Here is a 15,170-nt window from a genome sequence, read left to right on the forward strand (position 1 = left end):
AAGAGTCGCTGGATGAGGTGAGAGTCTCCACTATCAATGTCTGCTGGCACAACCTGTGGCCACAGGCAGTAAATAACTTCAGAGGCTTTCCCGACAACACGGAGGAGAGGCATGAAATTGTTGGGTTGGCACGACAGGTAGGAGGGAGAAGGCTTTGACGACATGGAGCCTGAGAAGTTGGATACTCATCGCCTCGCATGCCGAGGAGCTCACCGAGGAGTTGGGAGTCATTACCAAGGTGTCTGAGGAGGAGTAGGAGGAGGAGGAGGAAGTGGGCAGTGATGAGGAGAAAGAGGTGTCGAGGTCCAAACTCATGGTCAAGTTCCTGTGGCGCATCTGGCTGGTGCGGGTGGCGCGAGCAAGAGTGACACAGGTACGAGCGATGTGAGATCCTTCCTGTGGTGAGATGTGGCAGGACATGCGGTCAATTACCAAGAGGCTGTTAGACGTCAATGCAGTCATGGAGCATTACCTCAAGTTCAAGAGGGGTTGGATGATGTGATGCTCCCATACAAGGAGCTACATCGAAACCTGCAGCAATCTGCCAGGCAGTTCTCAATCACAGATTTTTTCCACCCTGGTCCATCCACCTCAAGAGCATCAGCACCCTCTCCTGCCCATCTTGCCTCTCCTGCCTCTCCTGCCTATCCTGCCTCTCTTGCATCCCCTTCAGTGAGCGACTCATCAGGATCCTCATCTGCCTCAGGACCCTCACCTACATTCCGTTTGGTACACGACTCATCAGCACCCTCACCTGTGAGGTCTTCAGACAACTCCATAGAGTTCACTGTCTTTTAAATCATCATCATCATTTGAAAAGTTTTGTGTTTGTGCAAATAAAAATTTGAAACGGAACCTGCTGTTTTTATTTATTTATTTATTTATTTATTTATTTTATATAACTTTTATGGTGCGGTTTAATCACTGTTAATAAACTGTTAATCGCATTCCTTCAATAAACATTGGAAACGGTACCTGGTGTTGTCTTTTTTTTTCTCACTTGTCAGCATTTGTTATGAAACTGTAATCATGTGCATTCGCGTTCAAAAATATTTTAAACTTTTAAAAGTTTCCATTATGAATGAGGAACCGCCGGGAACCTACCCCCCTTTTTCCGTTGAAACAATGCGTGACATTCGCGGCTTCACCATTCGCTATTCGTGGTATTTTTAGGTGGGTCACGAACCACCGGGAACCTATTCCTCCTTTTCCATTGAAACAATGCGTGACATTCGCGGCTTCACCATTTGCGGCATTTCCCAGGAACATATCCCGCGCGAATAGCGGGATCCGACAGTTCTGTACTTTTTTCTTTTGCGGTGTGTTGAGTTTTGCTTCTAAATAGCTTAAAAAATTATTTTGCTTTTTTTTGACTGATTATAATGCTTTAGATTGGTTGTTATCTTGTTCTTTTTGAATTGCTGGGGTTTTTAAAATTTATTCGCTGAGGATTCATTGAAGATCCGGAAGCATGATATGGGGCATTTGACAAGATTTGAATGATCACACCAAGTGTTATTGGCCACTTCCTGCTTTTGTTTACACAATGGGCTGATTGTGTGGTTACTGCGTCCTCAGGATGGCACTGTGTTTGGACTATGCGGCGCAGTGGTTACGAAAGCTTCTGGAGTTTGGCTCCGGCTGGATCCCACGGCACGTCTTGGGTTTGCTGCTTGTTTCTTCACCTGCTATCCTTACCTTGTGCAACTTCAGCTGTGGTGTACTTGCATCAAAGCCTGTAAATAATCCATCAATTTTCTACTCTAATATATTCCTTTGAATGTTTTCAGATCTTTGATAAAATATGGCTTCGCAAAGCTATTGATAATAGCCTATACTGGGCCATGTATTTATTATGTACTCATCGTATGAGAGAGAGGGGGTTTCTTCTTATTCTTTCGTATGCAGCACAAAGCTGCAGTGCAGCATCATTGGCGGAGGGCACAGCTGTGCCGCTGATGCAACGCCCTCCTGTAGGATAAGGCAGGAATTTGTAATTTGTTCAGGGTGCTGGCGATAGCCCGCCTATCTTCATAAAGGACACCGTGGGATCTTTAATGCCCACCAACTAATGCCAGTAGATGGGGCACCCAGTTTAATGTCCATCCGATGGACAGCACACACATTGATGAATCACCCTGCCTGTGAAATACCGGGATGACTGGGTCGGGATTCTAACCCAGGCTAGAGAGCTTAGAGGCGAGTGTGCGTACCCCTAGGCCATCCTGCCAGTCTGAGAGGAGGATATAATGTGGATATCGAGATTGAGAAGAGAAGGATGAGGAAGGGAGAAGGTGTGGGTGAAGAGTATGAGAGTGGGGAGAAAATGGAAAGGAGATTTAAGGAGAGAGCAACAAGTTTAAGGAGATGGAGTAAGCATGTTTTGTACAAGTGAAACTGTGGGTTAATATTTTAATAATTCCACCATTTTGCCTCTATACTATAAGAGAGCCGTTTGTAATAATAAGGGTCTGAGGTGAGGCGGCAGTTTGAACGGAAAATGACGCATGTATGCAAATGAGCTTCGCTGTGTACTCTCGCGCTCTCAGCATTGCCATCGTACTGCTTGCATGCTTGCGTGGTTTGTGTATAAGGTAAATTAAAGTAAAGAGATGTAATAATAGTGCTTTCGAGACATCTATATATTACTAAAAGTCTCATCTTGTATGTATGTATGCATGTATGCATATACTGTATGTATGTATGTATGTATGTATGTATGTATGTTCCTGAAATACAGCCAAAACGGTACATGATAGCGTAAAAATTTTAGGGCCCCCTTACTCACCATTCTCCTGCGCTGTGCAGTATCAAGCTTCGTTCAAATCGAGCAATGAAAAAATTATTAAAAAATCAATTCCCGATTCAGTCAAGTCCTCTTCAGGAGTATTTGATCAATGCAAACAACTTCAGCGGTATAGTTCGCTGGCGCTATCTTTCTTTTTTCTTGAAATGATTCATTAGAAAATCTCAAACATTTAGTACAGACAAAGAACGATTTATTTTTAAGCATAAAATAAACTGCCATTTTGATCTAATACCTCCGTGTTCATTAATTCTATCTATAATTCCAGCAATCTCTGTGCGTGTGTCTGTCTGTCTGTATGTGTGTCTGTATGTGTGTCTGTCTGTGACCGCCGTTTCTCGACGACCACCGGTCCGATCTGATTGAAACTTGCCAGGAATATTGCTGGGGACCCGCGGATGTGCCTTTTCAAGGTTTGATATCAATCGGACAAGCGGTTCCCAAGTTACGGCCATTTATCTGTCAACCAATGACAAGACACGGTGCTATGATGTCACAATGTTTATTTATTATTTTTTTTTTTGCACGATTGACGTCACAATTCTTCTTCTTCTTGGTGTGGTATGACGTGACAATCGACGCTGGGGACCTGAGTATGTGCCTTTTCAAGGTTTGATATCGTTCTTCATCCGTTTCAGCTGTTTCCCAAGTGTTTCCCAAGGTTTTAATTAATTGTTCATATTATTAATTAATCCCAAGGTTTGAATTTTCCCAAGCGAAAGAGCTGTTTCCCAAGGGTTTGAAAGCTGTTTTTTCCCAAGGTTTGAATTAATTGTTTCGCTTGGTAGACATTTGTGAATACATTTACAGGGGGGGGGGGGGAGGGGGGCGAGAGAGGAGGGGGGAGAGAAGGGGGCGAGAGAGGGGGACGAGAGAGAGGAGGGAGAGAGGGGGTGAGAGAGAGGGGCGTCACAATTCAAGAGAGGGGGCGAGAGAGGGGAGGGAGAGAGGGGGGTGAGAATGAGGGGGCGAGAGAGAGGGGCGAGAGAGGAGGGGGAGAGAAGGGGGCGAGAGAGGGGGGCAAGAGAGGGGTCGAGAGATGGGAGGGAGAGAGGGGGTGAGAGAGAGGGGCGTCACAATTCAAGAGAGGGGGAGAGAGGAGGGGGCGAGAGAGGGGGACGAGAGAGGGGAGGGAGAGAGGGGGTAAGAGAGAGGGGGCATCACAATTCAAGAGAGGGGGAGAGAGGAAGGGGCGAGAGAGGGGGCGAGAGAGGGGGCGAGAGAGGGGAGGGAGAGAGGGGGGGTGAGAATGAGGGGGCGAGAGAGAGGGGCGAGAGAGAGGGGCGAGAGAGGAGGGGGTTGAGAGGAGGGGCGAGACTAGGGGGGAGAGAGGGGCGGGGGCGAGAGAGAGGGGGCGTCACAATTCTTCTTCTTCTTTGTTTGATATGACATCACAATTGACGCTGGGGACCTGAGTATGTTTCCCAGGTGTTTCCCAAGTTGTGGCCATTTATGATACGGTTGTTCCGATCTAATTGAAACAATGCCCCAATCCAGTCGTCGTTTACAAGAGCGAAAGAACGAAGCTGCACATACTGGCACGCACTTACGGGCCCGCACTAGTAAATAAAATTGTGTTTAGAAGATAACGCACAATAATTTCTTCGACTTTCTTTTCTCCGTTTTTTTTTTTCACATTGGCGTGCAATATCAAGTTTCGTTCAAATCGGGCAACAAAAGAAATAAAAAACTCAATTCTCGATTCAGTCAATACTCTTCCTGATTATTTGATCAATGCAAACAACCTCAGCGGTGTAGTTCGCTGGAGATATCTTCTTGTTTTCTTGAAATGATTTTTTTCCTCAACCGCTGTCACAATGAGAACCCAACCGGTTCACAGGTCATTTAATAAAAAATAAAAGTGCCGATTCATATCTCGTGCTTTCAATATGGTCTGGCACCCCGCCCTGCTCACCAAACACTCTTCCTATGGTATCCAAGGCTCTTGGCTCATCTGCACTCTTGGCTCACAGACTTCCTCTCCTGTCGCAGTCAACGTGTGGCCCTTAATGGAATTCTCTCATCCCCTCTTCCTGTCCAGTATGGAGTTCCTCAAGGCAGCGTTGTGGGCCCTATTATTTTTCTGGTTTTCATCAATCATCTCTCCGACTCTCTGGAAAATCCTCTTTATCTCTTTCCTGATGACTCCACCCTCTGCCGTACCGTCTGTCATCCCTCAGACCAGCAAGCAGCAGCTTCTTCGCTCTCTGCAGGTCTGGATAAAATCACAAGCTGGTCCAACACGTGAAACATGTCTTTCAATCCTGACAAATCTCACACTCTCATTATGTCTCTCCGAAAGGACCGTCTGGAAAAACCACCCCATTTACTTTCTCAACAATGCTCTTGAAGAAGTTCTCTCATTCAAACTTTTGGGTATCACTATTTGCCGTGATCTTTCCTGGGAAAGCCACATCACCAAGCTGGCTTCCGAAGGCAGTTGCCGATTGGGCATCCTCCGTCGTGCAAAGTCCTTCTTTGGCACACCTGAGCTCCTGAGCTCCGAAGCACGTACAAAGCTTTCATCCACAACCTGATGGAGTACTGCTCTCCCCTCTGGGCTGGTGCTCCCGCCTCTATAACGTCTGTCAACTTAAGGTGGCGGAATGGAAAGATGACTCCTGTATGTTTGCCAGGTAATTGATCTGTGCATTGACCGAATCCTTCAATAAAAAAATGCCAATTTACCAATAATTTTTTTATACTTTTTTGCTAAGAACCATATGTTACTTACGACTTTGTTAATGTGATAACAACTTGAACAAATACATTTAAAGAAGAAACGCAATTGGCCGTTTCAATGGTGAACGTAAAAAAAAACAAAAAAAAACTTTTTGACGACATCAAGAAACATTCGCACATTATTTAAATATTGAAACATCCCAGCTGTGGCTTTTTTTTGTTAACCCGCCCCCCAGAGGGAGGGAGCGGGATATTGTAATCGTCCGGTTTGTTTGTCTGTTTATTACTTACGAAATCTAAAGATTTCGTCAGTATATTGATGACTTCCATCCTCTGTTTGTGTGTTTGTTTGTTTGTGTGTGTGTATGTTTGTGTGTTTGTGTGTTTGTTTGTAGGCACGATAACTCGAGAACGGAAGAAGCTACCAATGTCAAATTACACCACTTGATTCAGGAGGGTGATGGCTAGTGCTGATTAGATTTTGGTCAAAATCAGTCAAAGGTCAAGGTCAAAATCAGTCAAAATCAGGCACTTCCGGTTCCGGTTTTCAGCGGCAAGAGGTCTCCTTCGGGGCTCCCTGCTGACGTCCTCAAAGTTAAGTTCCGGTTGTTATTTGTCCCGTTTTAACTGTTTAATTTTCTCACCTACATGTTAATGTGTGTTCCTAGTTCGGTTTTGTTTCAAAAATCGTGCTATTTTGTGAGTATTTATGTCGACGTTCTTACCTGGTGTTTGAGGCCTAGTCCTCGGCTTGAGGCCTACCGGTTCCACTCGGTGTTCGATCGTTTTTTTTTGTTTGTTTGTTTGTTTGTTTTTTCTCCCCATTACCTTCAATTTCTATCCTCCCCATTACCTTCAATTTTCATCCTCCCCACTTTCCAAACATCCCCCATTCTCCCAACTAATCTTTCTCATCTCAAAAAAAAAAATATATATATATATACCCAACAACAACAACAACAACACGCTCACCTTCTCCCGATTCTGCTACTTCTTCTTCCTCTTAACTTCCTCCTCGTCTTCCTCGATTTCTTTTTTTTTTTACACTTCCATGACCTAATCTGTTGAACTCTCTCATACATTAATATTAACAACAAAAACGATCTTATAATGCTTCATCTTCCTCTCTCACACATGTGGTACTCTTTACTGTTTCACAATGCACTACTCTTCTGCTATTTTAACAGACTGCTCTCATTTCGACCTCTCCTTCATTCCTTGCCTAAAAAATCCAACTATTACAGCGCTTCTTCTCTCCATGCTCTGAATTCGCCTTCATTGCATCCATCAAGAATTGTGTTAAATCGCATCTCTGACCTAAAACTTTTAAAAACCACAGTTTGCCATGGATGCTCGCTTTCCATCAACCATTCTTTTTTCCAACTTCAGTGCCAACTCACCCCCTCACCCCTCACTCTCACTCTCAAAGCAACCATCCCACTCTTCTCCCTCCAAGCCTCCCTCTCTCCTCTTTCAAAAATTCCCCCTCACCTTTCTCCCACCTTTCATCCCCCTCACTCTTCCTTCTCTAAGTTGCCCCCCCTCTCATCCACCAACCTGCCTCCCTCCACTGCCCTCTCACCTCCATCTCTTCACTCCACCTCCTCAAATCCTCAACTGCCATCTTCCTTGTCTCTTGTCCCCCCTCTCTCCCAGCACCACAGAGCCTTTTCTCCTCCTCATTCGGCCCCCTCCCCTCGCTATTCTGCAATACCCCACACTCCTTCAGCAACCTCCTTACCTCCCCCCCCCTCGTCCCTCGTCCTACCCTCCCCCGCCCCTCCACCTCCTGCACCCAAAGCCTCCTCCCCTACCTCTTCATTAAAAGTGTGGACCTCAAATATCCGGGGCCTTCGCTCAAACCTTTCAGATCTTTCCATGCAGGTTGCCACTGACAAACCAGACATTATCTGCCTAACAGAAACTTTCCTCTCCCAAGACGTGTCTGACTCCCAAGTATCTCTCCCTGGTTACTCCCTCTTACGGTATGACAGACCTGAGCCTCGTCCTGGTGGAGGTGTTGCTCTCTTCATCAAAGACTCTATTCCTCACTCTCCCTGCACTGCTCTCACTCCCCCACACCCCCAGGAATACCTCTGGCTTCGGCTTCCCCTCCACTCCCACCTCATGTTTATATGTGTACTGTACCCAGCAATGCCAACCCTCCCGATTTCATCGGGAGGCTTCCGAAAATTCACCCAAACTCCCGCCCTTACGATCACTATCCTTATCCTCCCGAAATTTTGATATTTTTGCACTGTTCACTAATCAGAATGTACTAGTATGAGAATTGAATGAAAAGCATCGTCTGCTACGTATAGCATGTGGTAACTCCATAACGTTCGCTGCTACCAAATTGTACGTAAAAAATTGCAAATTCAAATGAGGAGCAGCGAAACATTGGGTCTGGATCTCGCTTATGCGATCATGCACTGAGATTTAGTGCATGCGGTATGTGTGCAATACAGTGCATGCGGTATGTATGCACAGTGTATATGCATGCGATACGCTCACTGCATGCAGCTGGGCCCCGTACCAGCCCGGCGGTCGCGACCACCGTGCGGTGTTTAACAGCCGCTAGAGTTCTACGAGTCGCGCTGCAGCTGTGGAACATCGACTTCGAAGTTACCGATGCTTCAAGCCCTCGATGTTGATTACGAAATGGCAGAAAAGAAGCTTACGAAGACCAAGAAATGGTCTCAGAAGTGCAAGACCGAATACAGTCTCCAATACCCGTGTATTCGAAAGTCTGAAAGAGGAATTCATCATGCGTATTGTACAGTATGCAGCGTTGATATTTCAGTTGAGCACGGAGGTCGCGATGATATTCGGAAGCACGTTGGAAGCAAACGGCACACAGACATTGCAAAGGAGAGATCTTCGAGCACGAGTACCGGTACACTTCTGAATTATTTCACCAAACAAGGGACAAGCGAGGAAGAGGATGTTACCTGAGCGGAACTTCTCTTTAGTGGATTTATTGTGGAACATAACTTGCCCATATCAGTCTCAGATCATGCTGGACCTCTATTTCAAAAGATGTTTCCAGATTCAAAAGTTGCTTCAAAGTATGGATGTGCAAGAACAAAAACTTGCAAGATGTGCAAGATGTGCAAGAACAAAAAAAAACAAAAAAAAAACAGAACAAAAAGCAAGAAAAAAAAAAGAAAAAAAAAAGAACAAAAAAAAAAAAAGAACAAGAACAAAGAAGAAAAAAAGAACACTGGTCAACAATTTTTTACTTTCTGAATGTTGTCTAGATTTCTACAAGTGAATTAGGGTATTCTGGCACTGCTGAATCAGGAAATGGCATCCGTTTCTCTCCATCAGGTCAGGTTTTTGTGCTAAGTTGATTTGAAAAAATCAGATCTTGTGACAAAATCAATTACATTTTTGTGGCATTATCAGCTGATTTTTGTCAACACATATCATCCTAAACATGTTTTTAAGAAAAAAAAATGTTTTGCCAACAACATTTATTGATTACATGATAGAAACATCGATTACTGTCATCTGAATGGTGGGCATTGATAAAGGTAAGTACAAGTAAATTGCATGTTGCGTCACCACTGTTCAAACTTCAGGGCTTGAACTTCCGTTTCTTCGAACTCCTGGAATGTTCAGCGGCAGGGAGGTCTCTCTTCAGATTCCAACAGTAGTCAGCCATCATGACTGCGTCCCAGCGACCCTGATACCTGGTCTCCATCTCCTTCATGTCCTGATGGAATCTCTCCCCCTGCTCGTCACTCATTGAACCCAGGTTCTCAGGAAACCGGTTCATATGTGAAAATAGGTAGTGCATCTTGATGCTCATGTTGCAGCCCAGGTTTCTGAAAGCAGTCAGCATGTTGTTGACAAGTTCTGCGTAGTTTCTGGCCTTATTGTTGCCAAGAAAGTTCTTCACTACCAAAACAAATGTCTTCCACGCTTCCAGTTCCACTTCGTTCATTGAGTTTTTGAACTCTGGATCTCTGATGAGCTGACGGATCTGAGAACCATCAAAGATGCCAGCTTTCAACTTCTCCATGGTCAATCCTGGAAAAGCCTGGCACAAGTAAGTGAAGCAGTCACCATCTTTGTCCAGAGCCTTGGTGAACTGCTTGATTAAGCCGAGCTTGATGTGCAGCGGTGGGAAGAGTATTCTGTCTCTGTCCACCAGAGGGTCGTTGATGACATTCCTTTCTTTGCATGGCACCAATTCCTCCCGCACAGGCCAGTCCTTCTTCGTGTAATGCTGAGCACGGTCCCTACTATCCCACATGCACAGAAAACATGGGTACTTGGTGAAGCCAGACTGTTGTCCCAACAAAAAGTTCACCATCTTCAGGTCAACACAAATAAACCACTTATGCTGATCATAACCAATTTTCTCCAGCACGTACTTCACCGCTTCATACTTCTCCTTCAGTGTAGTCGAGTGAGCGATGGGTACAGAGGCAAACTGGTTGCCGTTGTGTAGCAGAACACATTTCAGTGATCGCTTGCTGCTGTCAATGAACAGTCTCCAATCTTTGGGTTCGTACTGTGGCACTCCAAGCTTGAGCAGAAGCGCATGTCATAAATTGGCGCATGTAGGTATTGTACATTCTTCAGAGTTCGTTATTTCAAGAAATACAACTTTTTTGTATCACATTATTACAAAATCTTCCCCATTAACTTTAGTTTTGATCCACGAACTTTATGCTTTGCCTCACCAATTTTTGGAAGATTTTGAGGTTTTATGACTTCAAACTGATCCCTTTTCGACATAATCACCCAGAACTATCGTACCTGAATACTTCTTGTCATATTATTTCCAATCAAAACAATTATTTGACATGACATTTTACCCCCACCAACTTCTTCTAAAATGCTCCACACATGCGTACATGTGAACAAAAATGTAAAAAACGACATGTGGCCATATCTCAAAAACTTGACCTGATTGAACAAAACTAATGTGAGTTTTGGATTCAGCGCATCAGATTCGTCCTAAATCAGCTTAAAAATGCAGACAACAAATTTGTTGTTGACCAGTGTAATTGGTGAGTTGTCAAATGTTACTGCTTCATCTATTGCCGATATTGCTAGACTAGCTCCATTTAGCCTAGCTACAGACGGTAGCAATGACAGTGGTGAGGCCCAGCTATATCCTGTCCTGATTTCGTACTATGACAACAGTGCTGGGATTGTGAAGCAAGGTTTGCTAAGTTTGCCTGCGTGCAAACAAGATTCCACTGGAGAAAACATTTTCAAACTGCTTGATCATGAGTTCAGTGACAGGAAAATTCCGTGGGGAAATTGTGTTTCCTTTTGTGCTGATAATGCCTCTGTCATGGTGGGCAAGCACAAAGGAGTCGCTGCTTATATCCACAAACAAAATCCAGAGTGCTACATCATGGGATGCCCTTGCCATATGATGCACAATACGGCCAAGAAGACGGCTCAGGCCTTACCCATTGAATTAGATGACTTTCTCATCGATATTTACTACTACTTGGACAAAAGTAGTAAACGCGTCAAAGGAGTGAAAGCACTGCAAGAACTCTGTGATGCCCCGACACACAAGATTCTGAAGCATGTCGCAACAAGGTGGCTGTCCCTTGGTCAGTGCCTAGACAGGCTGATTGAACAGTGGGAGCCACTTCGCCTCTTCTTCAAAGAAGAAGTACGAAGAAAAATGCAACCAACTGTAGCCAAGACTCTAACAACGAGCAAGAAGGACGGCACTGTATCTACTGCCAGTACTGGCACTGCAGGATCAAGCACTAGTGGAGCAGCATTCACCACTACCACTGCAGTATCTGCTGCGAAGAAGACAGCAGGGACAGCACCAAAACCAATGCTGAGAGCAGGTAGCATCACCGGCCCTTCATCACGTTCATCTACAAAGCAGATCCCTTCAGAGTCGAGAAAGACTGTGATAGTCCCATCTACAGGCAAAGAAGGACCCAAGTTAAGTTCTGCTTTTGCCAATTCACTTGATAGAAGCTCAGCAAAACCTTCGAATCAGAGGTCTTCTTCCTTGGCTGCACCTACCTCAAGCTCTCTCCTCAAACGTAAAATTGGATCTGGTACTACGAGTCTGACCTCTTCTGCTGGCAGTAAACGCAAGTGTGATCTCCCTGCGGCTAAGTGTACTACGAGTTCTACAACTAAAAGCGCATCTTCCTCAAACACTGTGCAGGAATCTAGAGAAAAACGTGTCAACAGGATGTTCTTGTCTCCACAAACAAAACTCTATTGTTTCTTCCTTCGATATGCTAACAAGCTTTTTGAGAAGGGGAATCTTCTGCTCCAAAGAGACGAACCCTGTATTCATCTCCTGCACGGAGAATTGAATGGTCTTCTGAAAGATATCTTCGTACGGTTTTTGAAACCATCGGTGTCATCGGTTCCTCTGGTAAATGTACCCTTTTCTGACAGAAATCATCAGAAGAATGATGAGGACCTCATGATTGGGAACGATGCCAAACTGTATATAAGGGAACAAAGGAGTCTCAAGAAATCCACCTTCACTCTGAGTGAGTCAGACATCCAAGGTTTCTTCAGTGCAGTTCGCTCATATTATGTGAAAGCCTGCAATTACATCTTCAAAACCTGGCCGCTAGATGATGAATTAGCCAAGCATGCTCAGGTGCTGGATGTTAAGCTACACCAAGAAGTGGGGTTTGACTGTGTGGAGTTTTTCATCAAGAAATTCCCCTGTCTGTTCAGTGGCGGTGATAGTGACATAGACAGTCTTGAGAGTGAATTCGCTCACTACCAGGCAGACGCCTCCATAGCTACAATTGCTACTGAGACAGTGAGAGTGGATGAGCAGTGGCGTCGGATTTCACAGCTCACAGATCCCTGCACTGGTGCCAAGAAGTATCCTAATTTGAGCAAAGTGATGAAGGGAATCTTGGTCATTCCTCATTCGAACGCATCATGTGAGCGGGCACTCAGTATTGTACGGAAGAATCATACTGAATTTCGTCCCAATTTGAGTGTCAAAACCCTGGAAGCTCTCTTAATTGAAAAACTAGCTCATAGCACCCCTTGCTACCAGAGAGAATACAGCAAAGACATAATCAGAAGGGCTAAAAGAGCCACACAGCTGTCACTCAGCAAAGCTGCCATGGAAAAAGCAAGCAGCAGTAGTACCAGCCAGTAAGGTAAGAAAAATATTGCTTCTTTTGTGCTTTTTGTTAATCTTTGATTGTCCCCTAACTTACTAATATTAACATACATGTAACATTAAAAAGTGCACAATTTTCCCCTTTTTTTGTTCAAAAAGTGGGAATTCTTAACATGTTAAATGCTCCAAAATAGGGCTCAGAGGGCACTAGAGAGCGTCTAGAACCCCAGAGCTTCCAGGGCCCTAAGGTGGGCCCTGGACCCCGCCGCAAGGGTCGAGCGCTCCGCGCTCGAGATGTGCGCTTCGCGCACATTATTTGGTGTCAGTTAAAAATCCTCCCTGATTCTGATTTCCAAAAGTTGGCATCTCTGCTGTACCGTCCACCGAACAGTGATGACTCCATCTACACCTCACTCTCCGAAAACATGGACCATCTTCTATCTTCTCATCCAAACTCTCTCTTCCTCTTATGTGGCGACTTCAATTGTCATCACGCCAGTTGGCTAGGTGTGGGTACCTCTCTCACCTGCCATGGGACATCAGCAAAAGCTTTCTGTGACTCATTGGGACTGACTCAATCGGTCAACTTCCCGACCCGGATCTCAACCAATGGTACTCCATCTCTTCTGGATCTGATTTTGACAAAATTTCCCTGACAATATCTGCTGCTCTTCCTTCGCTCCAATTGGTTCTTCTGACCACGTCCTTGTTAAAGTGGACATCTCTCTGGCTGTTATCAGAGAACCACCTCACCGCCGTCGAGTCTGGCATTTCACTCAAGCCGACTGGCAGGGTCTCCGAGCAGCCATCAAACTTACAGACTGGTCTCCTATCACTACTTTCTCAAACATCAACTCATCCTGGGAATTCTTTCAAAGAAACTTGCTCTCCCTCATGCACAGATTTATCCCCTCTCGTGTTCAGTTGTCTTACCCTTCCTCCCGCCCTTGGTTTACTGAAGCTTGTGGCGAGGCAGTTGTCCTGAAACAACTTGCCTTTGCCTCATGGAAAGCAAACCCAACTGAGGGCAATCTCAGTTCTTTCCACAAAGCTCGGAACAAGTGTGTATCTACCCTCAGGAGAGCCAGAAAACAACATCTTTCTCATCTCAAGTCTGAACTCTCAAACCTCTCTCCCTCCTCAAAATCCTGGTGGCGTTTAATCAAATCTGTTTCTGGTGTATGTTCCCCCTCCATCCCCTCCCTTACCTCAAATGGCCGCACTGCTGATTCCACACGTGATAAAGCTGAATGTCTAAACTCGGTGTTTGCAGCTAAATCTTGTGTCCCAAACCCATCACTATCTCTACCCACTTTACCCAGTCGCACCAAACTGTCCCTGGACTCTGTATCCTTTTCTCCTGACAAGGTGGAGAGCTTGCTTTCAAACCTCGAGTCAGATTCTGCAACCGGTCCAGACGGCATCAGCCCACGTGTCCTCAAAGCCTGCTCTTCTGCTCTTGCTCACCCTCTCTCTGTTCTATTCACCCTCTCATTTTCCCAAGGTCATCTGCCATCTGCTTGGAAATCTGCTAACATCACTGCCCTGCATAAAAAGGTGCAAAAACAGATCCCTGTAACTACAGACCAATCAGCCTTCTCCCAATCATCAGCAAGGTTATGGAATCCATCATCGCTTCAGACATGAAATCCTTCCTCTTCTCCAATGGCTTGATTTCCAATCATCAATTTGGTTTCAGACCAGGTCACTCTACCCTGGATATGCTGCTACTGCTCTCCCATCAATGGATGGAGGTCCTCAATGCCAGACAGGAAATCCGAGCCGTATCCCTGGACATATCACGTGCTTTTGACAAAGTCTGGCACCCTGCCCTACTCACCAAACTCTCTTCCCATGGTATTCAAGGCCATCTCCACTCATGGCTTGCAGACTTCCTCTCCTGTCGCAGTCAACGTGTGGCCCTAAATGGAGTTCTTTCATCCCCTCTTCCTGTGCAGGCTGGAGTTCCTCAAGGTAGCGTTCTGGGCCCTGTTCTTTTTCTGGTTTTCATCAATGATCTCTCGGACTCTCTGGAAAATCCTCTATTTCTCTTTGCCGATGACTCCACCCTCTGCCGTACCATCTGTCATCCCTCAGACCGGCAAGCAGCAGCTTCTTCGCTCACTGCAGATCTGGATAAAATCACAAACTGGTCCAACACGTGGAACATGTCTTACAATCCAGACAAATCTCACACTCTCACTATGTCTCTTCGAAAGGACCGTTTACAAAACCCCCCCATCCACTTTCTCAACAATCCTCTGGAAGAAGTCTTTTCTTTCAAGCTTCTGGGTCTCACTATCTGCCATGACCTTTCCTGGGAAAGTCACATTTCCAACCTTGCCTCAAAAGCCAGTCGCCGACTGGGAATTCTCCGTCGTGCAAAGTCCTTCCTCGGCCCTCTTGAGCTCCTGACCACTTACAAAGCTTTTGTCCGTAGCCTGATGGAGTACTGCTCTCCCCTCTGGGCTGGTGCTCCTGCCTCCCACCTTTCTCGACTTCACGCTGTCGAAACCAGGGCTTTTAAGATCATTGGCATCTCCCGCAATGAAGCTGAGTCTTTGGGCCTCTCACTCAATCACC

The 15,170-nt window shown here is 45.4% G+C and overlaps 3 protein-coding genes across 9 annotated transcripts in view; 2 read left to right on the forward strand and 1 right to left on the reverse strand.

The window, feature by feature from the left end:
* Positions 1-8,890, forward strand: part of LOC147009850 (uncharacterized) — a 71,857-nt gene extending 62,967 nt beyond the window's left edge. The window contains exon 2 of the mRNA XM_085861671.1: positions 7,761-8,890. The gene's annotated coding sequence lies outside the window, so the exon portion shown is untranslated. The remainder of the gene's footprint in view (positions 1-7,760) is intronic.
* Positions 1-15,170, reverse strand: part of LOC147009846 (uncharacterized) — a 169,224-nt gene that overhangs the window by 138,845 nt on the left and 15,209 nt on the right. The gene's annotated exons all lie outside the window — the stretch shown is intronic.
* ADCY9 (adenylate cyclase 9) overlaps positions 1-15,170 on the forward strand; it is a 186,647-nt gene that overhangs the window by 118,684 nt on the left and 52,793 nt on the right. For all 6 annotated transcript variants that reach the window (XR_015052805.1, XM_085861669.1, XM_085861665.1 and 3 more), the window contains one exon: positions 1,579-1,738. Coding sequence is in view for 5 of the 6 variants with exons in the window: in XM_085861669.1 (XP_085717795.1) it covers positions 1,579-1,738 (160 nt within the window). In the remaining variant the exon portion in view is untranslated. The remainder of the gene's footprint in view (positions 1-1,578; positions 1,739-15,170) is intronic.

This window comes from Eptatretus burgeri, chromosome 17 (assembly GCF_056783735.1).
Source record: "Eptatretus burgeri isolate ZD-2024b chromosome 17, Ebu_testis_v1, whole genome shotgun sequence".
In the NCBI taxonomy this organism is placed as follows: Eukaryota; Metazoa; Chordata; class Myxini; order Myxiniformes; family Myxinidae; genus Eptatretus; species Eptatretus burgeri.